The 24,316-nt window shown below is 37.9% G+C and overlaps 1 protein-coding gene across 1 annotated transcript in view; it reads right to left on the bottom strand.

The window, feature by feature from the left end:
* CDH2 (cadherin 2) overlaps positions 1–21,438 on the bottom strand; it is a gene marked incomplete at its 5' end in the record, with an annotated part of 117,062 nt that extends 95,624 nt beyond the window's left edge. Inside the window, 2 exons of the mRNA XM_085314299.1 lie at positions 13,332–13,443; positions 21,418–21,438. Of these exons, the coding sequence (XP_085170425.1) occupies positions 13,332–13,443; positions 21,418–21,438 (133 nt within the window). The remainder of the gene's footprint in view (positions 1–13,331; positions 13,444–21,417) is intronic.
* Between the last annotated feature and the right edge of the window lie 2,878 nt (positions 21,439–24,316).

The following is a 24,316-nucleotide window of genomic DNA, read 5'->3' as shown; positions in this document are numbered from 1 at the left end:
AAAAAAGTTCACATACTTCAATTGCCTTCAGTAAGGCTTTAACTCTGCACCTGCACTGTGGCCTACTCTGGCAGGCCAGGGCAGCCTTGTGAAGCCCTGCATGGATCTAGGTTCATGGTTCATGCAACTTCTCTGTTGCAAAACCCAGTCCTAAAGCCAGATGCCCCACCTGTACTTTCACCGTAGTCTAAATCTCATTTAAATGAAGAACTCAAAGGCTGACAATATCTTTTCTTTAGTGTCTGWATTTTTACTTTACTGTCTGAAGGTGAAGCTTGGGTTTTTTTTTTGTTTTCATTGCTCAGCATCTCTAAAAGCTTTGCAGTAAAATCAGAATAATGGGAAACTAATAATCTGTAGTTTTTACACTCCATAAAGAGAAAATTACTTTTCCTGAGGAGAAAACAATTCATTTTTATAAATAATAACCTGCGCAAACTAAACATTTGAGATTGACATACAAGTATTGTCACAAAGTTTGAAGAAAAATGAGATTTATCGTGGTTGGAAGTGCAAACATAGCGACATACAGCATAAACACTTTTTTTTTTTAATTTTATTTTCAACATGGTATGTACTCTAGGTTCTASGAACTATGATGAATAAATTACAGGCAGGAACAAAGGGCTCCAACACAGAGAACATTAGATGTACTTTTTCTATCCAGGCTGATCAAATTCTTACCTTAATATAACTCAACATCTACACACACACACACCCCCCAATAGGTCAGAATTGCACTCCGTAACTTTTCTGTCCCAGGCAGAAAACAGCACTGCAATATTGACCTTCTTTTTCCACCCTCATAAACGTGAATTCTCCCTATGTGCATGCAAATGAGCTGTGGCAGTTCCCACTAAATTCAGCAATAGTTCTACTTTCATGTAATGGGTACCTTCGCATCATGTAAATTCCTTCAAAAGAAAACAACTAACCAAAGTTTTCTTTGCATAACCTACCAAGAAGCTACCAGTTGGTGACTAACAGATACAGATGATAGACTGAATTTGAACTTGTGACCAAAAGGGACCTAAACTCCCCATTAGTCATCCCCTGAGAACTGTACTAATCAATTTTTATAAAAGCACAAACATTCACTAAAGCAGTGTAGAGGAAAATAGTTATCTGAACAGAGAAGCACATACTCAGTTAGAAAACCAAAGATTCACTGACATCACTATTTCTATGATGTGAGAAGTGTGCTAGCTGATTTACTGAACAATTTACAAAAAAATCTTTTCTTCAAAAAACTCAGACTTTAACCAGAGTACTGAAAGATAATTCTATGCAGACAAAAATAACTGGATCTAAAAAATGAACAGTAGTAAGAATTGAATTTATAAAAATATGTTTTGAAGAACTTTTAGCATAAAAACAACACTGAACAACACACAATATGGATAGTTAATGAAAAGAGTATGTGGAGAAGATGATTAAATGCATAATTGACTCACTGATCTAGTCATACTTTTATCTGTTCAACAAACAATACATTTATAAAAGGCAGTTAGCAAACTATCAGCATGTCAATGACAGAAGGGATTTATATACCGGAGAATAAAGATTTTTAAACRTTGAAAAAACAAATTTTACATATGCAATCTTTATCTATCTTTCCCCACAACAGTTCTTAAGCACCAGGCTTGCCTTATGTTTTTCCTTCATAGAAAAATAAATTTACAAGCTATTTAACAGTCAGTGATAAATTTAAAATTATCTTAATTGAATTGCAGCTTAAATTTAAAACTGTGCTCTATCCAGCACAAAACCTCAGAACACCAACACCAATATTTTATGCATCAGGTTTCTGTCACAAGACTTAAGAGTTTGTATATAAATGGCAGCGCTGTACTGTGTTACAGAAAGTATATTTTTACTCTGTTAATGAAAATAAAAATGATCCAAGTCCAGGAGAAAAAAAAAAAAATCAACAGAAAAACTTCCACTTAACTATGTATCAAATCCTCTGTGCATAACTAATTGATAAGATTCTAAGAAATAAAGACAGAAAAACCCTCATACATGCCCAGCATTTATTATTTATTACTGATGTTTAAAACTCACTCATTGGTACTAGAAAATGTTTTTCCTCTTTTTATATGCTTGGACCAAAAGGACAACTTGATGGAACCAGTGAGTCACCATTCTGAAAAATAACGAAGAGCTACCCCTCCACACACACATAATTTTAATACAGGTATGCCAAATGCAGAAAGCAACAGTCTATTTACATTGATGTTTTGCTTGTATTTGATTGCCAGCTTACTTGCATGTGCATATCAATTTGCAGGCTAATTAGAGAACACTGCTGAGACCATTACAGAAATATAGGGCTCCACCATTGGCTGCAGCGTTGTCTCACCAATTCCTTTAAAGACTGGTTTCAAACACCATCTTCATCTCTATTCAAAACAATTAGGGTGCATTAATTTCACATTTTAAACTGCAGAGAATTAAATTTTTAAACACTTTAACAGACTGCACTGCTATTTTGATAGTTTTTATGTTACATACTACGCTTTCAGAAATTCTTTCCTATTTAAAGGAATGTTAAACTGGAACTCACAGAAGGGCTTAAGTAATTCTACAACTTGAGAGGCATAGGTCATAAACTTTTAAAAACAAACTACACCTAGTTCTTAAAAGGCAGCACCGCAAACAAGAATGAACTTTCTCCCACAGGCAAGCAGACAGATCAGAGTATCTGTCACTGCTCAGAAGTCTGCTGAAATACAACACAAGTGTAAAAAGTAAAAATTCAAACAGGTCAGTTTTTGAAACTCTTGTGCAGTAGGCAGCTCTGCAATGGTGAAAAATCAACCGAGTGTTGCTCTGCCGCTCCTCTGCCAGGACCTTCAGCCTCCACACTGGCAGGGCCATGTCAGCAGGRCGAGCGATCACAGCTGCAGTCAGAACTAGGTGCCCTGGTTCTCAGAGATTATCTGCAGCCAGACTCAAGATTTAATGGGATTGGTTACTATCATCCGCAGCCCGGCTAAGAACTACAGGCTCAGTTCAGCACTATGTCTGAATGGAGCTTGGATGCAGCACACAGCAAGGGATGAACATGGAGCTGATCCTCAGCTGCCCAATCCTGGAATAAATTAAAAAGGCAGGAAGAAAGCTCTCAGTTACACTGCAGGGAAAAAAAAAAAAAAATCTCTAAACTCACCATTCCACTAACAGAATCCAGTGGAGTCTTCATTCAGCTATGACCTCCTTTTCTCTCATTACCCTTAACGGACCGTTTTTTTCAAGTCCTTCTCCACAGCATGTCCCCTTCTCCTTTCCCTCCCCCACTCTCAATACCAAGCAGTGCAAATCTGAAGAGGAAACAGAAATGCAGGAAACACTGAAGAAAATATGCAGGAAGTGTCACTACTACTTTTGTCAGCTTTACACTGGCTGATGATTTTTCAGACACAGAAGGACATCTCCATAGGAAATCTACAGCTTGTTCTAATTTCACTGTCATCACAAAGAAAAGGAATCTCATTCTATGTCCGTGCTGGTCAGCAACATTTTAGCACCCTAGGAGCATGCTGCCTACCAGAGGTCCAGGCAGTAAGAGGCAATGGGAAGCTCCTTTTCAAGGAAGCTGCCTTACAAATCCTTTGCTTTCCTCAGTTTCAGGGCACAAAACTACTAGTTACAGAGCAGTAATGGGAACAGCTGTTTTTGTGATCTCTCCTTGAAGGAAACAAAGCTTTCAAAACCATTCTTAGGGTTCATCACTGCTTCCTTCAAGTCAGAACTGGCCATCAGCCATAAGGTAACAACACAGCAATTTGATCTAATGAAGAACTAGCCCACCACAAAAACAGGAAAAGTTTTGCGTCAGATCAAAGTCATGACCCAACTCACTCATTCACTCATTTTCCAACCATATCATATATATATATACATATATATATATATACACACATACACACACACATATATATATTTATACATACACACACACACACACCAGTACATATCTAACTCAAGGAGAGAAAGCTGCACTCTTACTGAAGGAGAGTATTTTCATACGCTCCTAAACTGCACAATTGTAAGCAGGGTGAGAAGTGATGAAAACACATCACTGGTACCAGCTCATCTATAGTAAGAATCAGCAGTGATTTTCTAGACAGCTTTCTAGACACTTACGGATTCTCAGAGTTGTCATGGATGCTCTCCAGAAGCCTCTTGGATTGCTTGTGCCCTGCTGTGTTGTCCCACCAGCAGATAGCAGAGTGGTTAAAGTCCCCCATGAGGACTAGGACCTGCAAACATGAGGCTACTTACAGCTGTAAAAGGCCTAATCCACTTCTTCATCTGGTGGCCTATAGCAACCCCCTCTCTCTCCCCCCAGTTTTATCATTCATATTTATCTGCCCCTCCATCCTTACCCACAAACTCTCAGACAGCCCTAGGAAGAGCTCCATGCACTCCAGCTGCTCTCTCACACAAAAGGCAACTCTCCTTCTTGCCTTCCCGGCCTGTCCTTCCTAAAGGAAGGACATCACAGCACTCCAGCCATGTGAGCTATCCTACCATGACTCTGTAACTGCAATGAGATCACAGCCCTGCAACTGCACATGGATCTCTAATTATTCCTGTTTATACCCCACATTATGCATATTTATGTAGAGGCACATCAGAGAGGCATCCAAACATGCCAATTTCCCAGAAATGATGCAAGAAATTTCCCCATAGTGTTGTCTTGTAGGTACTTCCTTGCCTACACGCAAATGCTAGAGGTGCCCCTATGACTGTGATCCTTGTGGGTCTCTCCCTAACCTGGCTTTCCTAGTTTAAAGCATTCCTCACCAGGTTGTCCATTCATTCCTTCACCCATCCTGGCATCCTTCAACACAAGGATTCTTCTGCTTCCATCCTTTCCCCACTGTTGGCCCCTCTCAGTGTTTCATCCCACTCAGTCCCCCATCATTATTCTCCTTGCCTCAGGGTAGGGGGTGGGGGGAAGAAGACACTCATCCAGATGGAGCTATATGGACAGGACTGGAAACCAGCTGGGTTGCATTAAATCAGAAGGCATTAATGAGTACCAAAGACTAGTTCCTCCTTCTATAGAGCAAGTAGAAGATGGAAAGTAGTCATTTCTCTTCCTCCAGTCTGATATTCTTCCCTTGCACTCTCCTTCTGCCCTTCCTACTGTCCAAATTCAACTCATCTGAAACTGATACCAAGGACTTTGTTTATTTACAAATGAAGAATTTTGGAACTGTTCACTTCCAAAATTTCAAATACCCTCATGTTGAGTGTCAGACCACCACAACTTCAAGCTGGCTCACTGCAGTCAAACAAAATCAGAACTGTTCAAACTGTATCTAGATTTGTTGATTGATATTAAACTCTTCACCATAGTAAATTTAATTTAATGTAGTAATCAAGTGTTTAAATACTGCTGAAATTTATCTTTATTTATTATGGTAATACAGGGCATTTCCCTGCAATATCAGTTCAACAGGATGCTCTTGTCATTGTGTCTTCTGGACTGTCAGAAAGATGACAAGTCAACAAAAGACATATTCTAGCCTTTACAGAGAAACTGAATGTGTAATTATATATACCATGTGTCTTACACTATGTGAACATGACTGCCTCACTTGGCTTTTTGTTCGATGCATTCCAAAATACCATGTGTGCACGTGTGGGCAAGTGTATGTTGAAAATTGCTGTAAGGTGATAAGGAGGGATTTTTCTTCTATTGTATGAATAAATATTCCATATTTAAAGACATTTTAAAGATTGTGTCTGTTCTGGAAGGATTTTGCACAGCTTTAAAATGACCATTCATCTCAGCCTCTCCTAGAATACAAGTCAGCCTTACTCCAACTACATTGATTCCAAGAGAAATAACGACCCTTGGAAATTAAGGCCAGATAGCATTAAAACAGACCTAGGTGTACTAAATGGCATCAGAAACAGTATAAAAATAGACACAACTTCAGAGGAAGAAACAAACACCTTTGCCATCCCATCTTAAATTACGCTCAGAGTTCACGAGTGACAGATGACAAGCTCTTCTACTTCATATTTCTGCATGCTGAAAGGATACTCCATGTGAGATCCTCGTAAGCAATCAGCTGAATAAGGGAAAAGGAATGCACATGAAAAAAATTAGTCCTTATTCCCATGTAGGTGAACCATAAACATAAGTGAATATCAGAGATGGACTAATTATCTAAGATAGTAATCTACACATCCCAGAACACACTAACCATTCAGGATTCAATTTCAACATAAATGGATTCTTCTCTGTATTAAGAATGTATTTATAAGATGGTACACTGGAAACAGTGGGATTTCTTTTTCAGGTAATAAGGGTGGGTCAAGTTTCTTCTGTAGAAAAGGTGGACGCAATAGTGCATCTAGAATTTTTTAACCACAAAATACATTTCCACCTCTAATTCAGATATTACACACACACAAGCACTATTTTATAGGTTTCTTCCAAAACGGCTAATTACCCAAATTCAAACAACAAATTCTTTGACATTGAATATACAAACCAATTCAAATACTGCATTCCATAACAGCTTCAGGGTTTACTGAGGGACAACAAAATTTCATCTCTGTAACAAGATACATTTACAGAGCTGAAACATGACTGAACTTCATTACCAACATTATTCACTCTGATATTTTTCTCACTATCTATGTTTTATATGCAAGTTTGTTATTGTTGTTATACCAACAATAAAGAATAGCTTAATATAAAAGAATAAGTTTGGTATCCTACGTAAATTAGATGCAGAAGTTTACAGAAATAGAAGTTGAGGAAAAAAGGGAGTGACAATTTAAATCTTTTACCTCGCTGTTTAATAAGGTAAACATATGTTTTAAGTATACTCAGGATACATTCCATTTTTAACTAAAGGTGAGGAAAATGGAGGAAAAAAAAAGAACTTAAGCAATCTCCTCCTTTAGTAAAAGAAAACTCTTACTTTTCAAGAATTAAATCTGAGAATAAGAGCTTCATACATGAATAGACAACAGAAATTACAAAACAGGAACTGTACGAGTGTAGTTAAAGCAAACAGAAATAGCTCTACCAATTCAAGATAGGAAGCTCAATACTGACACAGGAGAATTTCGGATACTGTGGCTTGGGAAAAAGGACAAACAGTAGAGCAGTGGAAAAGACTGTCAGGAAAAGAATTAAAAAGGTGTCAGAGAGAACTGGAATACAACTGTTACAAAATAAATCATCAAGTGTAGCAACACCAAACACCACAATTAAGAAGTACTCAGCTTCACATGGAAGAAGCCAGTAACAAACATGGTTAAATGTTAAGCAGGACCAGTGAGAATATAAATATATTCCCAAGATAAGCTTCTGAAAAAAAAGTCCTCAGTTCCACTGAGGCTTAGAAGTCAAACTTGAAGGGTGTTTTTAGAAGGCAGGAGGGAAGAGTTTGCAGGAAGAGACTTTCAGGAAGAGAAAAAAAAACAATTGAGAAGAATTGAAACAATTTTTTTCAGCTTGCCAGCAGCTCATAAAGAGACCCCATCCATCTGAGATCCTCTGGCTGTCTGCCTGGAAGAAACTCGTCAAGTTGTCTTTTTTCTTAAGGCAATGAGACTTCAAACAAAGCGGTTACCATTTTGCTTTTTTTTTTTTTTTCTCCATTGAAATATTGAAAGAACAAATTTTTGTGGAGAAGTATTCATTCCCCCCTTAAAAAATATGTTTCTGCTTGTAACACTTCCTCCAGTTCTACTGTTAATGCACACATGAAAATCAAAGAAGCCAGTGCATTCATACAGAAATTAGGTATAGCAGGGAATGAAACATGCCTTAAAAGAAGCAGTGCTGTCTCAAGTTTTAAGCACGATGATTTTATAGATGGAATTTCATTCTTAGTTGATAATGAACATTTTTATGGATTGAATGATAATGCACAGAAGATAACACAAGCAGCAAAAGCAGTCTAGTGGCTTCATCTGGGACAGGTAGTACCCATGTAATCTCCACTACTTCCTGAAGGAACAGTAGTGTCCTTTAAATGTCAGGCAATTTTAGACATTAACCTTGTGACTGATCTTCCCTAGCTCTGACCACCTAAAAGTTAAGCATCTAGTTTAAGACAAGCTTCTAGACTGCCTCACAGTCAAGGAAGAACAAACAGGCCCCTACAGGGAGCAATTTATCTCACACAAAGTCAAGTAATTAAGATGAGCGAACAGCAGTTCTCAGCATCATGCAACTCTGGAGCACGCTAGAGGACAGGCCCTTCGTCCCCAAACTCTTCCACTCTTCCCTCATCACAAGCAGCTCTTGGGAACCCTTCCACACGTACCCAACATTTTGCAACACACTGAAAAAGGACTCTACACCTACAAAGCACTCTATACCTTAGCAAAGAAACATGCGGATGGCGTCAGGAACTCTTTCTCCCAAACTGTTGTAAGCAACAGGAGAGGAGCACAGAGCCAAAAGCCTGCTGTCTTTCTCTCTCTGTGCCCAGGTTGGTCCCATTACCAAACTACATGACCATAAAACATCAGCAGAGCTTATTACCTCACACTAGGTGGCCTCCAAATCAAACATTGCAGAACTCTGTTCACATATATCTATGCAGGCCTACCCACAGATAATACCACAGATGAGAAGATACAGGGAGACACCAAATGCAGAGGAAAAACTGAAACACTGACTGACAGTGAACAAAAACAAAACAAAGTGATTGAAATTGGGGAAATACTCTGCTTACCACATTACCAGTAACACGGCAGACAAAATCTTTCAAAACAGTAACACGGCAGACAAAATCTTTCAAAAATACGCAAACACCAAACAAATAATCAGATTAAGAACATGAAAGTTTAAGATACGATTCTGAGAACAGTCATTCAAGTAATCTTATCTAGGTGAATGATTTTAATAGAAATTTGGTATTTATACCTGTTAATATTTGCAGAGCAAAGATTAGATAAACAGGATAGACATATGTATCAAATAGCCACAGGTATTTTTCCTGAATAAACTAGAAAACTGTAATAAACCAGCACAATCAAGGCCGTTAAATATCTTACACGACACTCTCCCCTTAACTGGCCCACCTCTTCTGTGCATATTACACTTTTAAAAAAGAGACAGGTTAACCTGAATTTAAATGCACAGTAAGGAGTTCTAGAGATCTACTACTACAGAGATGGCTAGTGAGTAATTTTTTGCATAGTAGATATATAAAAAAGTTTGAATATTTAAATCTCAAAATACTCAGGAGAGAGTACTTTATTTATTTATTTATTTAATTGAGGATATAGTTGATTGGAGGCCCAAACAACAGCAGAGCTTTGTCAAGGACATGTACACCTTTAAGAGATACATGAAACTTCTTTTGTTTCAGAGATTTGTACAATTTTTTTCTTTACAGAAATGAATGTGCTGGCTGTTAACTCACTTAATGCCTTGGTAGAAATACTCTAATTTTACTGAAGTGACTGCTTACCAAGTTGAACAACATGAAAAACACTTTAAATACATTCAGAATTAGACCTATTGTATATTATTTACATGTGCTTAGTGACCCGACTATATTACATCTTGAAGCCAGACTTACCATGAATTTCAACTACAAACAGTAAAGTTAAGAGGTGGGACATTTTACTAGTGCTATACTACAAAAAGATGTGCAAGATAAAGTGTAAGACATCACTTTCAATGGGTCTCCAAGGCTACAATCAGTGAAAGCTGCAACGGTGGAACATGGGAGCACCCGGCATCAGAGACAGTATGCGAAAAGGCAGCAATAAGGTATTTCCTCTAGTTTAGACCATCTCCTACACAGTTCAGCCACAACCCATTGTAGGAGTAGTTTCCAACTTCTTCTGTTGAGCCTTCCCAACACACATCTTTTTTTTCCTACAAAAGACTCCTATCCCCTCAATTCCCCATCCTGAAACCAAAGACAGCTATCTTCTTTTCTTCTCTTCCCTTCTTTCCCTCATTTTGCATTAGTAAATGTTTTTCTTTTCCAGTTTTTAGTATTCTGGTTCACTGACTGTTCCGCATATAGTGACAAATGACATGGACGCCAACTGAGCCCAGATAGTGGCCTCTCATGCCCTCACGAGAGAAACCAGTAGAGGCTAACACACCAGCCATATGAATGAATGTACAAAACCATTATCACACACTTTTTTTTAAACACTGTAACATGAACAAGACTGACCCTCCACTGAAAACAAACAATGCCTGAAGAGACATAGCAACAGAAAAGCAATCTCTCCAGAAAATATAGTATCATGAAGCTTATGAATGTAACCCTGTCCCATCCTCTAAGGCAATTATTTCTTACAGTAATACTTTAAAAAATGATCTCCTATAATAATGCAATAACTGAAAGGCCCAGATCAACAAAACCTATGATAAGTCTAGTTTTACCTAAGTTTTAGTGATTTAAAGGCTTTAGAAAGATGCTTGTTTACCAGTGTGCAAGATAAAAGCAAATGAACATGACTACTATTAAACATCTCATCATTTTTTGGTCCTTATTTTAAAGAATAATATATAAACAAAACATCAAGTCAGTTGCAGATTATTGTGCATCTGGCTGAGATAAAGCCTCTGTGCTTGTGGTATCAATGCACAAAACCAAAGAATGTTAAAGCTTTCACTTTAAATCATATAAAAACCCTGCAGCCTAAGCCTCACTTTGCTTGTCTTCTAGCATAAATGTGAAGTTAGAGAGACAAGGCAAGTGAGATCAGAATCAGGCCCATAGTATTCCTTAAGAAGCAAATGTCACAGAAGTATACTTAACTTGTAGCGTCATCTGAATCTAGTTTAATAACCAGAAAATAGGCTTTTGACAACAATAGTATTTCAAAATGACAGTATAATTAAATTTAAGTCAAAGCTATGCAATGATGGACTGTATGTTTATGTGTAACCAGCAAATTACATGCTTTTAACCGTATCAGAATTTTCAAGGTAATTAACCATCGAAGTAATTCAACTGAAGAAATGGTGATAGAAAACAACCCCTACCCCCACCCAGTCATTTTTCAGCTAGTTCATATTATCCCATATGACGTAATACATACTCTACGCTTTGAACAGTTTTTCCAATTCTTACTTCCGTAAAATGCAATGCATTTTTATACCATTCAAGGGCAAATCAACAGTATTGCTTCATTACTTCAAAGTTTTAAAAAGCAACAGAAGGGACTGTGTGACTATGATGACTAATGAATACGGAAGTCAGTCTTCCCTCTGCTGTATGTCATTAGTTCAGAAATAGTTAAGGCTGGCTAGTCATTATCATCAGATCTGTGTGAGCAACGCCAATGCAGAATTAGTGGACAGTTCAGTGTAGCTCCTAGTCGATGAAAAATGAGAGAAGCTGCAGATGTGGCCTCCATGCCACGAAGAGAACTTTCATGCGACAGGACGGGCCTCAAAATCTGTGTAGTCTCTTTTTCATGATTAACCAACAGCAATACACTTTGCCAGTAGGAAATATTCAAATGGTCTGTGCTTTCAAGAGAGCAGTTTTGGAAACCACTTGCCTCAGATTTTGAGATCTTTGTTGTTGTTCCTGTCCTGTTCTCTGGGTTTGTACATCACCTACCAAGGGAGCTCTCGGTGCTGATGACTACTTCAGAAGTCTACAGTTGAATCATGTATTAACTCCCATTTTGTGGGAAAGCAAAGAAAATTCTTTCTTCATTATTTTCTCAATTGGCAAAACATTTATTTTAATAAAGAATAGCTTATAAATTCATGTAACAAACCAAGGTCTGTGGTGGGCAGAATGTACTTCCTTGAAATTAAACAGGAAAAGCTTTAGTAACTAAAATTTAAATACACTAAAGCTAATCAATTCATCTTACATTCAAGTTTCCATTAGACTTCTAAAAAGCATAAAACAGGTCTGTAAAATACAATTAAGGAGAAATACTGCTACTTACAGCATGTAAAATCAAGACTACAGCTTTTATTTCATTTGTTTTGCAGACTCATTAAAATGTTTTTCTCATTTAAATGTCTTGATCTGTGTAACTGTATTTATATGTGAGACAAGCAACGAATTAAATTAAATTAGTCCTTTTTTAAGATGCATTTGAAACTGTCTAAAACTAATGTTCTTAGTCAGTTCCACAATTTCTGAATTAGATGGGGGGAAGAAAAAAATCTACTGATGTTAGGAGCTTAAAACCAGCCAAATTAACATACATTTTTCAAGCTTTTATACCAAACAACTGCTTAGGAAATCTAAGAAAGATTCAGAATACGTGCCTCTCTGTGTTCTACAAGTATTACCTCTACCCTGAAAGGGGGTGGGGAGAAGGACACAGAGCAGCGAACCAGATTCCCACCCTGGTTGACCCTTGGGCCTTGGAGAGAGCTACTGACTTCACTGCACTTTAAATGGATGCAAGGGCTTGCACTTGCAGAGCTTGCTGCTAGCTCGGGACTTTGTTAGCCTCATTCTGGGCACTATGCCATCCAGACATAGATACGTGTCATGGTGAAACAGAGGCACACCGTCCAAGAGATAGCACTGGAATTACTCTGACTCTCTTGGCAAGACTCCTTACAGTCCTCAGTGCAGTGGTCTCTGACCGAGGGCTCGCAGGCAGCAGCTCTCACACTGCTCCTTGCTCGCTTTTCACAGATGTCTGTTAGGTTGCCAGAAAAAAAAGCAACGTATGTTGTTGTCTACAGTACAGTTTACACTTAGTACCACTGCCTGTGAGTGTGTACAAGTTTGGGCCTTCCCCCCTACACACCAAGGCAAACATATAGGAAACATATATATTAAACTATCCATATGAGGCCAAAAGCTTGCCCCCAAGCAGCCTTGTGGGCAGCAAATTATGTATATGCAGAGACAGAACTATGACCCTTATCTTCCTATGTCACTTCCAGTTCCCTTAGAGAGTCAAAGGAACTCGATATAACCGCAGTAACTCCATGGGAAATGTAAAGTGGAAGGGGAACCTTCTCTACCTTCTTATCATTCATACACAGGCTCTAATTGGAGACTGATGACATATGCATTGCCAAGAAAGTAATAAAACATACACATCAGTGTGAACACTGTTGAAAATCAGAATTAGTGGACTACTGTGGGAAGGCCTGCAAGACCATATTTTCAAATTCCTGTCAATAGAGGTGAGTGTGTTTTCATTAATGGCAACAGATTTTTCCCCAAGTCCTATGACAGCGATCAAAAAATGACCATAGAACAGCGGACTTCTTTTTCCCCTGAAGGAGTATGCCATATTTAAGTCCGGAATCAAAACACTCCAGCGTGATTTATGATTAAGGACAGAAGAAATGAAAATCAGAACATCTTTTATAACAATACCATTGAGAAGAGGTTGTCCTCCATGTACACTTCTCGATACAATGGCACTGTGAACATCTTCAGGAAATCCAGTCTTGCATGACATGTCTTCACAAGTTGCTTTTATTGGTGCCTGAAATGTAAGATAAATTCTATGTAATATTTGCAACCTTGATTCACCAGAGAAACATTCCAGATGGCATAGCAGCAAAATGGAGTGTATCTTCTACAAACAGCTTCTTTGTTTCTAAATGACTCCAATTAGAACCCGAGGGCAAAGGGTTAATCTTTTTGATAACTGGAATGGAAGAAACAAATCCCACTTGTCTGGTAAGATCTAAATAATACACAATCTTGATTCTTCTAACAACTGAGCATTTCAACTAAAACAGTCATTGAGATTGAAGTGGAATCATACGGGGAACAAAAACATTCCTTCCTCTGGAAATAAATGTTGCACAAATCCAATCAGCAACTTTTTCAAAGCTAGATATATTTGAGAGGGAAAACTTTAACCGCTGATTTAAAATCTTTTAGTTTGGGTACTTCTATATGAGGTTGCACCAGTACAAGTCAATTAAGATAAGTTATTGCAAATGTAGCATTTTAAGAAATAGAACTTACGCTTGCATTAGCATTCAAGATACCACATAAAGTAAAATGTTTTCAATGCAACCCCTTCCATCTCAAAAGGGCACTAAAACAACAGAAGATCATTATTGAATTTGCACAACAAGGCAGCGGACTAACCACTAAAACTGTTTACTCTCTTACTTGTTAAGAAAAACTTTTCTCAAATCACATATATTTTTCAGAATTTCATAGATGCCTTTTCATTTAAAAAATACAGTGTCTGGATTTTTTTTGTTCTGCAGTGTTCCATGTTCAAAAACATTCTGATATCTAAGCTGATTTCCAAGAAAATTTGTTGCCCAGTTAATAAAAATCACCTCGTACCTCTTTTTGGCAAAGAACTACGATTTCTTTTCAGTGGATTGCTTTTGTCTCATTTTAGTGCTGCATGAAACAACAGCCTAGCTTACATGTGGCTAAATGACTATACACAGAAAAACCCCTTTCACACTGTGCAAGGCAGAGACCACCACCCTCAGCTGAGATAATATAAACAGAAATCATAAAAGCCCTTGCATTATCTCACAAGCACCTACCCACTAAGTAAAGGCCTCTCCATGCGTATGCCCAGATGTAGTAGTCTTTGACAGACTGAGCAACTCTGCTGCTAGATCTGATCAAGATTCTTAAATTAGATTTTCCTGATTATTTTCCCAGATGGGTGACCATCAAGTAGTCCTACTCAAAGTATGTCTGCACATACTTACCAGAACAAACTCTAAAACAACAACCAAAAACAGGATGGAGGAGGAGGACATGATGATGTTATACTCATTTACCACTTTCCAGAGCATGCTTAATGAGTAGAGCGCTTGCTCACGATATTGGACACTGAAGCCCTCAGCTCCTTGTCTGTGCAGTCTCTGCATAGTGGAAGAACTCTCTCCATCACCTGCTGTGGTTCTGCCACTTATTTAAAAAGCCAAGGTTCATTGGGTCTAGAAATTCAGCACGGCAACATTATACCTGTGTGTGGTTCCAGCTGGGAGTTCAGCTGAGCTTGGTAAACTGTAGCCCATAATCCACAGCCTGCCTGTAGGTTCATCAACAGCTCTCCACTGAACTTCATCAAGCACATAAACACCTGTAATTGCTCTCTTTCTTAGCCTAGTCAAAACGGTTCAGATTAGCTTGAAAGCTTTTAACTGTATGTCTCGTATAAATCAAAGCCCCTTTTGGCTGAGCCAGATTGGGGGGTGCTTATCCAAACCACCACGGTGGCAGATCTGAGAAGCCAGTACACTCTAGTATGCAGCAGCCATAGCCAGCTGGAGGCCCTCCAAAAGCAGGAGCTTTTACACTGGAAGCTGTTGATGAAGCTGAATTGGCACTAAAGATGAAAAGTGAAATTGCAGCAACAAAAATATACTTGCCTTCACTCTGCTGTCTCCAATATAGGGTAATAATCTCAGAAAAGGAGCATTACAGCAGCCATGGGGCAGTCGTACCTCAAATCACAAGGATTTCCTCACTCAACAGAGGCCAGAGACAAAAGTGTACTCACTCCACTGAAATAAGCTGGCAAGCTCAGCATGCCAACTCCTATTAGGATAATTTTATCACCTATGTGAGGAGGAACTTAACACATTTAGCTGCATTTCAACCAATTTGATCCTAAATCAGTCGTTCAAGAGAGAGAAAATAAATAAATACTTATCAGCATACTTTAGATTTATTTTTAGTAAGTTTACTGTCTACCTCCAGCTTACCATACTATCTGGGTAAGAACCTACTAAGAGAACTTCTAATTATCAAGTGTCAAAATAACTTAAATTGTAGAGTAGGTTTCATTGTGACTTAAGTACTACAAAGCTCACCAGCGTAAAACTACTTATATATTTTAAAATTTTTAGATTGGAATCTCAAAGAGAAAGCAAACACATAACAGAAGAGGGCAACAGTTTAAATTATCGAAAGACTTTGCTGCGCACAAAGCTAGAATTCGGATCTGTAGCCAAGTCTCAACATTTAATTTATATGTTGAGTTTAAGATAAAAATGTGGTAAATCAAAGATAATTATGATTCCAATTATCTGTTTCCCCATCCTTAGTACTCAAATCACTTTTTCTGTTGTTTTTTTTTTTTTAACAAAGCTTGCATAATTTGAAAGAAAAATAGCTGTATAAAAGGTGACCTCAAAGCAAATGTGATAGAGGAAAAAAATAGCCTTTCATAATATCCTAGAAACAAAAAAAGGCCTGGGTGGGCAGCTCAGGAGATAACGGGATTTTAACAAGTGTGCACTGGTGTGCCTGGGAATCTTTCAGGCTTTACAACCATCTATATGTACTAAACAATTCTTATAAACTGAAACAATGCCCACTGAAACAAAGGCTTGGAGACATGAATAGAGAGCCTTCTTTATTCTTTCATTTGCAGCCATCAATTTTATCCAGAAACAAAAGACTGTACTCTGCTCTCCAAAAACAGTCCTTTGTTAAGATTGTCTGAGAATAAAAACACAAGGGAAGTAAGAACTCAAATTTTAAGCATTTTTTAATCACCTTAAGTTAAGCATTTTAAATTAAGTAAAAGTTGTAGCTTCAGATACTATGGGTCACATCTAGTTCAGTCTAAGAGTACTGACAGATTTAAACCATTTTTAACTCTCAGCAAAAAGGATGGTGAAATATTTTATTCCCTTATCTTGGGCAAAAGGGGAAAGCTAGTGAAGATTATGGGTCATGTTACTGTAATTTACAGGATTCTGTGTGATTAATACAGTTCCCAAGACTATTTCAAAAGATAATATTACTTGCACATTCATCTACAGAACACTACTAAAAAATACCTTTTAAGACGGAAAGCAATTACCTTTGCTTGTGCCCATACAGAATCTACTTAATGGAGTTAAAAAGTCTTGAACAAGGTCAGCACTTGAAAAATTCTTCTGTGGAGTACTAACAGACTTTGTTAAGCAAAATTAGGAGTTACTACTGAATAACTATTTTGCTTTCCTGACCCCTTATAGCTTATTCAGTCCTCTTAACTGTGCAAAATGAATACCAAACATTACCACCTCCAGGTGCTGAAGAACGATACACTCAGTCAAACGCAGTGTAAGATGAAGCAGATAAACTCAGTATTGCAGATCTGAGATTAATGCAATAGGCAAACTGCAATCATGAAGGTGCATGATGTAAACTAGAAGTCCTCTGTACAGAATTGGGCTTTTGATATACTTATGCCAGGTGATCCTGTGGTGATACATATACCCTGTTTCTCAATTACGTTAGTTTTCTGTCTAGGTATTTGTGTATCTAGAAATCTGTGGTTTCATTCCAAGGCTTCAGTACTTCAAGTACTTCAACTTAGTTTTAAAAAACTTTTTAAGAACAATTTCAGAGTTTTAAAGGCCTCATGTTTATGTGTTTTTCACGTTGGTACACAATACCAACGACTCTTCAATCCATACACACTTCACACTATGAAAAGCTTGCGTATTAGGAGAAGAATAAAACATGTGAGGATTGTTTCACACTTGTGTTTACAGTTCTAGATTAATCCCTCTTGCTCATTTGCGTACTTTACAAAAGTGCCACACTTAGTACATAATTTTGTAAAGAAACATCTCATTAAAAATGCAAGCTTGCAACACGACTGTGGGAGTGATTTCATCTCATAACACGCATATTAAATTTGTGGAATTGGGCTCTTAAAGCAAGCACTGCTTTCAAAACAGAGCAAGTCTAGTTCTGTTTGCATATGCCGTACATCACTGGAGTTCACTAGTACCTATTAATCTGAAAAATCAAAGGCTGCTTTTTCATTGTTTAGCAAGAGTGATCTGTAAGTTTGTTTAAAAAAGTAAGTAAACATTACTCAGTTCAATAGCTTTTTACAATTGACCTTCATTTTAAGTATTTTTTTCTTGTTGAGAACCAACAAGAATTCATCACTAATTTGAAATGTTTTAAAGGATTTTAAAACCTGAATAGTCAAGCCTAAGCTTAAAGTAGCATTTTGCAAAAAGATTGTTTCTATCTGAAACAGTAACATTGAACATAGCTTTATTCTGAAAAGCAACATTGCTTATAATATCCACAATTATCATCCTAGTACATGAAATACCTGTGTTCTGAAATCTGAAAAACCTCCAGCAACTCAACATCATAACGAGTCAAATTTTAAAGTTAAGCAGGCAGATGTTTCCTAGAACTAAAAGCATAATTAACTATAGAACTGGGAGAATGAAAAATGAACACAAATGGAAAAACAAAAACTGAACCATTTCTCCTTCCATTGCTAAAATTGAGAAATTAAATAAAAATGAAATAGCATAACAAAAGAGAACTTCAGCATTAGATTTCTTAATATTGATTGTATCAAAATGCAAGGAGAACTGTTTTTTAAAGCTGCCAGGCTCAAAATCTTTTCTTTTACACTGAAGGTGGCTTACTCCTATAGGGATTTAAAGCCTAGGTAGTAAAATCAGAAATGGAGGGATGTGCATCAGATTAAATATCATACTGCACACTTGTAATTGGCCATATTACAACTGCTAGCTGCCAATTCCTGCCAGCTCACAGGGCACTACTGTGTGAAGCTCTATATAAAGTCTTAAATAATCATGTATGTACAACAGAGCAGGAACTGGGTATTTCAGGTCTCTCTCCTTAATAAGTAACACTAATTTACTATTGCAACAGTAATATTAAACTTAAGTACTGATCACAGAAACAATGTGACTGTCTAAAGATTTCAGTTTCATCATTAAAGGCCAAAATTGTACCCAGCGTTCATTCGTAACTTATGTGAACTAGGATTGCTCTGTCCACTTTTTGCTTTATGTACATACATCATTTGACACAATGGAATATGCTAGATAAGATGAGTTATTTTAGGACTAGAGCTTCTACTTATTACCATAATATAAATAATAGGCATATGAAAGACACTTCTGCAGGATCACAGACACAGCTATGTGGAATGCTTTAATGTTCAGCATCTCTTTCTTAATCGCTGACTGGTTCCAACAGTTTATACCTTCATAGTACTTATGACACTCTCACAGCACTCTAGTAAATACAGTAAATTGCAGTTTGTTTTCAACTATGGATTGCAACTGGAGAAAAAGATAAATGCCTTTCATTCAAGTTTTTGTTCTGAAAGCAAAGAGTTTCCAAAGCCAGTGCCAGAATAAGTCCTGCTTCAGGTCATTTAGTTATCTCCATTTCAGCACTGGTCTTGATTATGGAACCTTCAATTTTAAATAGTGCTCTACTTCATGAGCTCTAAGATTTTAGATCAGAAAATACAAATTCTCAAATTGACAGTTAAAACCCTCAACTTTCCCAAAATAACAGAATCCACAAATTTTATATTATCATCTGTTTGAAAAATGAATTGCCTCAAATCAGTGCTGGTTGCTATAGGCGGCTACTATACAATTTAGAGGCTCTCCCAAACCATGTTCAAACTCTCTTCCCTTAACCCAAAATATGAAACAAGGATTCAGTTCACTTGCTTTACCATGCTTGAAGATTGGCACAGCTGATACAACTTGAAGCTGTAATCCAATTTAAAATTTCCCCTTCCTGTAACTAGAACATGGTATGCTGCATTTTCTAAAATATCTGATTCTCCAGATGCACCACAGTTTCCATCAGAAAAAAAGAAGGTCCTAAAATTTCAACAGGAAAAGCAAAACCAAATTGAGTTTCTGTAAAACAAAAGGTGCATTTTTAAAACAAAAAAAAAAAAAAAAAAAAAAAACCACTATGTTTGACTATGCATCCTTATTTCTTTAAAAGACAAGACTTCCTCACTCTGATTTGGTATACAGATTGCTCATGCTCGACATCTCTGCCCACAAAAACTGCTGGTAATGTACTGAGAGAGTTCTGTGCTGCTGACCTTCAGGAGAGGTTGCAAGGCCTGTTTATTTCCCTCTATGGAAGAACTCTGTTGGGGGATCACAAGATTTTAGCTATGTCTTCAGCTACTGGGCCATAATTGTATGTTAATTACAAGGAATGGGGGAATCCCTAGAGAAGTCTGTTGGTATAAATATGGTTTTATAAAATATGTCAAGGAGTGCCTAGAGGAGAGGATAAGCACATACTTTAGAAATATGACACTTGATTAAATACACAAATATTGACTAAAATCAAAAAAAAAAGTGAAAGGATTTGGCAGTGATACACCTGCCATCTTGGAAGCTGCACATCCTGTATCTGCTTTCTTAAATAATTTAAAAAACAGAAATCCTAAAGCCTTTCCCTCTTTATTCAGACAGAGCTCTCATGATCTTTCAGTGAGAAGTACAGGATCAAATCAAATTATGAATCATGCAGATTAGGTTATAGACCTATCTACTGTTGCCAGAACAAAAGAAAAGGCAATGTGAAATGCAGCCTCAAACCCAGATGAAAAAGGTCCTTCTCAGGTCAGTCACAAACTACAAAGTGTGATTTGACAAAGTACAAACTTTTCTTAAGCGCATCCCACACAACAGCACCCCTTTTCTCCTAAAGTTTTCCCAGAGCTCACCTCTAGGTATGCCAGTATTAACCCCACTCAACCAATAAGTCTCCATTGAGTGGTAGATGAGGAATTGCTATTATAATAATTATTTCTATTGCAAAAGACTATGTATTATCCATTTCAGTTTCCTCACTCTTCAACCCTGATTTGTCTCATTGCATCTCATACACTCGCAACTAGTTCAACTGACTTTGCGGAAATGCAGTATATTGAGTAAGGATACCACAGTTTCCTGGTATGTGTTTTTTTTTTTTTTGATTATATTAAAAAAATAAATAATAATAATAAAAAGAACACACATACCAGGAAACATCAGAGGCTGTAGATTCGTTGGGGAAACAGACTGATGTTTTGTGTGCATACTTTGATTAAAATAAATTCTTATTCTAATGGGAGTCCTGAAGAACTGCTGGAACAATCACAAGTTTTTAAACCTGGTACTTTTCGGTAAATGTTTTGTTAGTAATGAAAGAAAAAAAAAGGGGGGGGGAGGGGAGAGGGAGGGAGGAGATAGAGGTAGAGAGAAAGAGATTAACTGGTAAATGATTCTCTTATCCAGGCAAGAAAAGCCATTCAACAATTCCTTCTCTTTACCACATGACAAGAAGTCCCTTACGCAAGACGGTCTGCAATGAGTAAAAATAACTTTACTCACAACTTCCTCAGGCTATTTTTAAATATACGCAGCATACTTCTATCACAGCTACATTTTTACATTTCTTACAGTGTTCACTTATTAAAGAAAACTGATAAATGAAATTATTGACATAAAAGTGTCACTGAAATTAATTAAGATAGGTCATAACATGAGTTCTTCCAGTGACATTTCTGGGAGTTCCTCTAATTTTGGGAACAGAAAGAAAAATGATAGATGGGAAGGTTTGGAATACATATTACCTCAACTAAATAGTTCTAAAATATGATTATTCCAGGCAATATTTTAAAACAGATACTATAAAAAATATAATTGAAGTTTAATTGACTTACATTTCTTTCAACCACAGTAAGTTACATGCCTAGGTAGCAGCAGTACACACTAAGGCAGAAGTACACACAACTGGAGAAGAGAGAGTAAGAGGCTTTCTCAAAAACATGTAGCATTTATTAGTGTTGAAAATACATAAATTAACAATGCAAGTTAACATCTCTCTGTTATATCAACATGGAATACATTTTTGAACTTCCAACTGCTCAGAGAATCAAAATTGGTTTAATATATAAAATTATTTTCTATTTTGTCAACCAGTGATTTCAATTCCAAAAATTCATTGTCAATTTAAGTGATCTGTTCTATAATAGATGTAAAGAGCAGTTAAAAGTGCTTTCCACAAATGTATTTCAAAATAATATATACAGTTGAATATTCAAAAAGAGATATGTCTATCTTTTTCAGTTTTGTTGTTCTCTTAATTTTGAGAACATCAGTGATATCACTGTCACCTAGACCAGATAAGGAGCAGAGAGCTCTTTGCTGCAATATCCTGCCACATGTAACTTTTCAGTTTGATTCTTCAAAGACAAAGCAAAACTATAACAGAAATATCCACAGCTGATTAGGCTGAGCCAGTCACATAAGTCTTCTGTTCCAGGACTTAGAAAGGGTTTTTCAAATGCATCTAATTCACTTTCAAAGGGACAACGATGCTGGAGTCTGGTTAGTTTTTTTAAAAAAAGAGGCCCTCAAATTTACTTTTATGCTTATGCAGTCATGTATTTGCTAAATAATTTTTGTAAGCAGTATATTTTAGTTAAGATATGTGCAGTATCAGAGACAAAACAGGCTTTCACAAGAGAAAGTCTAACTGCGACTTCCACAAAACACCCTGTTAACATGTCTTACCCCTGGCTCTAGTAGAGACCAGTGCCAGAGGTAAGAGAGCAGTTCAGCTAAGAAATTCAATTGCCAGGTTCTGAGCTGAGGTAGCTAATGGGAAATGTCAGTTAAGGTAGTAGTTTTACCACCTGGATATATTTGCTAAGAACTGGAATAAGACCAAAACTGCCTATAGAGAGTAATAACTTACATCCTCTGTCATCATAATTCGAATTCAAACCAGTCACCTACACACAAAAGGTCCTGTAACTACATTATTATTTACTTGTTTCTGATTTAGAAACAGAAACCATCCACAGAGCCATCCAATCATCTTACACATCTTTAAAAAAATCCCTTTCCGAGCACTTAATTTCTATTCCCCTTTCCAGTTAGTTTCTCAATATTAGTTTAATTCCTGTAAACATAACAGGAAAGCTGTGCTTTATTTCCTCAATCTTTCTGCTATCTCAGTTTCAAAAAACAGTTGATGTTATGAACAGAAAAGCAAATCTAATTCCTTTTATCCTCTCTTCTGTTGGGCATTCATGTAATACCTCCACACGCGTACTGATCTAGTTAATCAGCAAAACAAAGTGCAGTTTCCATCTCCTATGTGCCATGCATCCTTGCATATTGCCAACAATAACCCCACAGAAATCTGACTTGCAATATGCTTCCAGTTACGATCTTTCAAGTAATTCCATAATGACTGCTTCTCTAGCTCACTGATGAGCAACGAAGAGATCAGTAACTTTAGAAAATAAATCTAGACGACTTGTGTATTGTATAGACTTGGAGACATAAAAACGTAACTAATAACGTAAAGGGTTCAACATTTCAAAATAACTTCAAACAGACAACCTTCTACAAACCACAAGTAGCAGGTGTAATGACAGGAAAAAAAAAAAAAAAAAAAGTTAGCACTCCATCCAGCTTGCTCAGGGCTCTCTCCATGCAGGAGAGAAAAGAAGCCGTTTAAATTTTAGATGTTGTACAGACACAGGTCTATAAATCTGATTTCATACCTGAGTTCCAATTTTGTTACACACTATTAAAAATCAACCTTAACCTGATTTAATGTATACCCAAACAAGGGGGAAATTGGATTCCCCAACCGTAACATGCCACTGACAGTGAGTGATACATAAAAGCAGTAAGGCTAGTTCCTGTCCTTAATTCATAGCTTGTGCTTTAACTTCAAACCTGCTCGTGATAGAAGAAAAGATGGAATAAAAGCTTGCTACATAATTTATGCTTTACAGATTTATTAACAGATAGGAAAACTAAACACAAGTGAAAGGACATACAATAAACAGCACATAAGGGCTTCCAAAAATAAAATAAAACCTGCATGTATGGGTCTGCCAAGACCAGAGTTTAGGAAAAAGGAAAAAAAAAAAAGGAGTGGGGGGCAAAAGCCAAGCCCACCCCAAGATCAGCCAGTACAAACAAAGCGATCTTTGAAGTGGCTCGGCAGAAGTTTGCGAGCAGGGCGGCTCGTCCCACAGGGCGAGGACGCTCGCGCCCAGCCGCACGCTTTCCGGTGCCGGCGCCCAGCCCGACGTCCTCGGAGGACCAAAGAGAAAATCCCCAGCTGCTGCGGATCAGTGTTTCAGCACCTTGCTCGCCTGGTACAAGCCGCCAGCCCCGCGAGCGGCTTAGAAACCGTGTAGGAGGAATCAGATGTCTGGGGACCTCGTGAAAGAAGGGGGGGGGGCAGAAAAAGGAGGGGAAACGGGGAAAAAAAATGCGAAGCCCACAAGGGGAAGGGCGAGTTCCCGCCGTGCCCGCGGTGAGAAGCGCAGCGGCAGGGCGGGAGGCGGCGCGGCCCTGCACCATGGACAGTGACCGCCGCTCGCCGCCTCCCCGCGCCTCGCAGCGGGCTCTGCCGGAGGCCGCCGCCGGGCCGCGGCCCCGGGCCCGGCCCCGCCGCGCCCTCCGCCCGCTCCCCCGGCCCGCCAGAAATGCCCCGGCCGCAAATACCATTAAGGGGCGATGATCTGCGCCATCTGTCCCTCAGATTTACCGCCCCCCGCACCGCGCCGGGTACCAGCTCCGCAAGCACAAAGC

The sequence above is a fragment of the Rhea americana genome, unplaced genomic scaffold, assembly GCF_003343005.1.
Source record: "Rhea americana isolate MKP2758 unplaced genomic scaffold, rheAme1 scaffold_40, whole genome shotgun sequence".
NCBI lineage: Eukaryota > Metazoa > Chordata > Aves > Rheiformes > Rheidae > Rhea > Rhea americana.
Note: the sequence above shows the minus strand (reverse complement) of the source record. Positions and strands in the feature narration are given on the sequence as shown.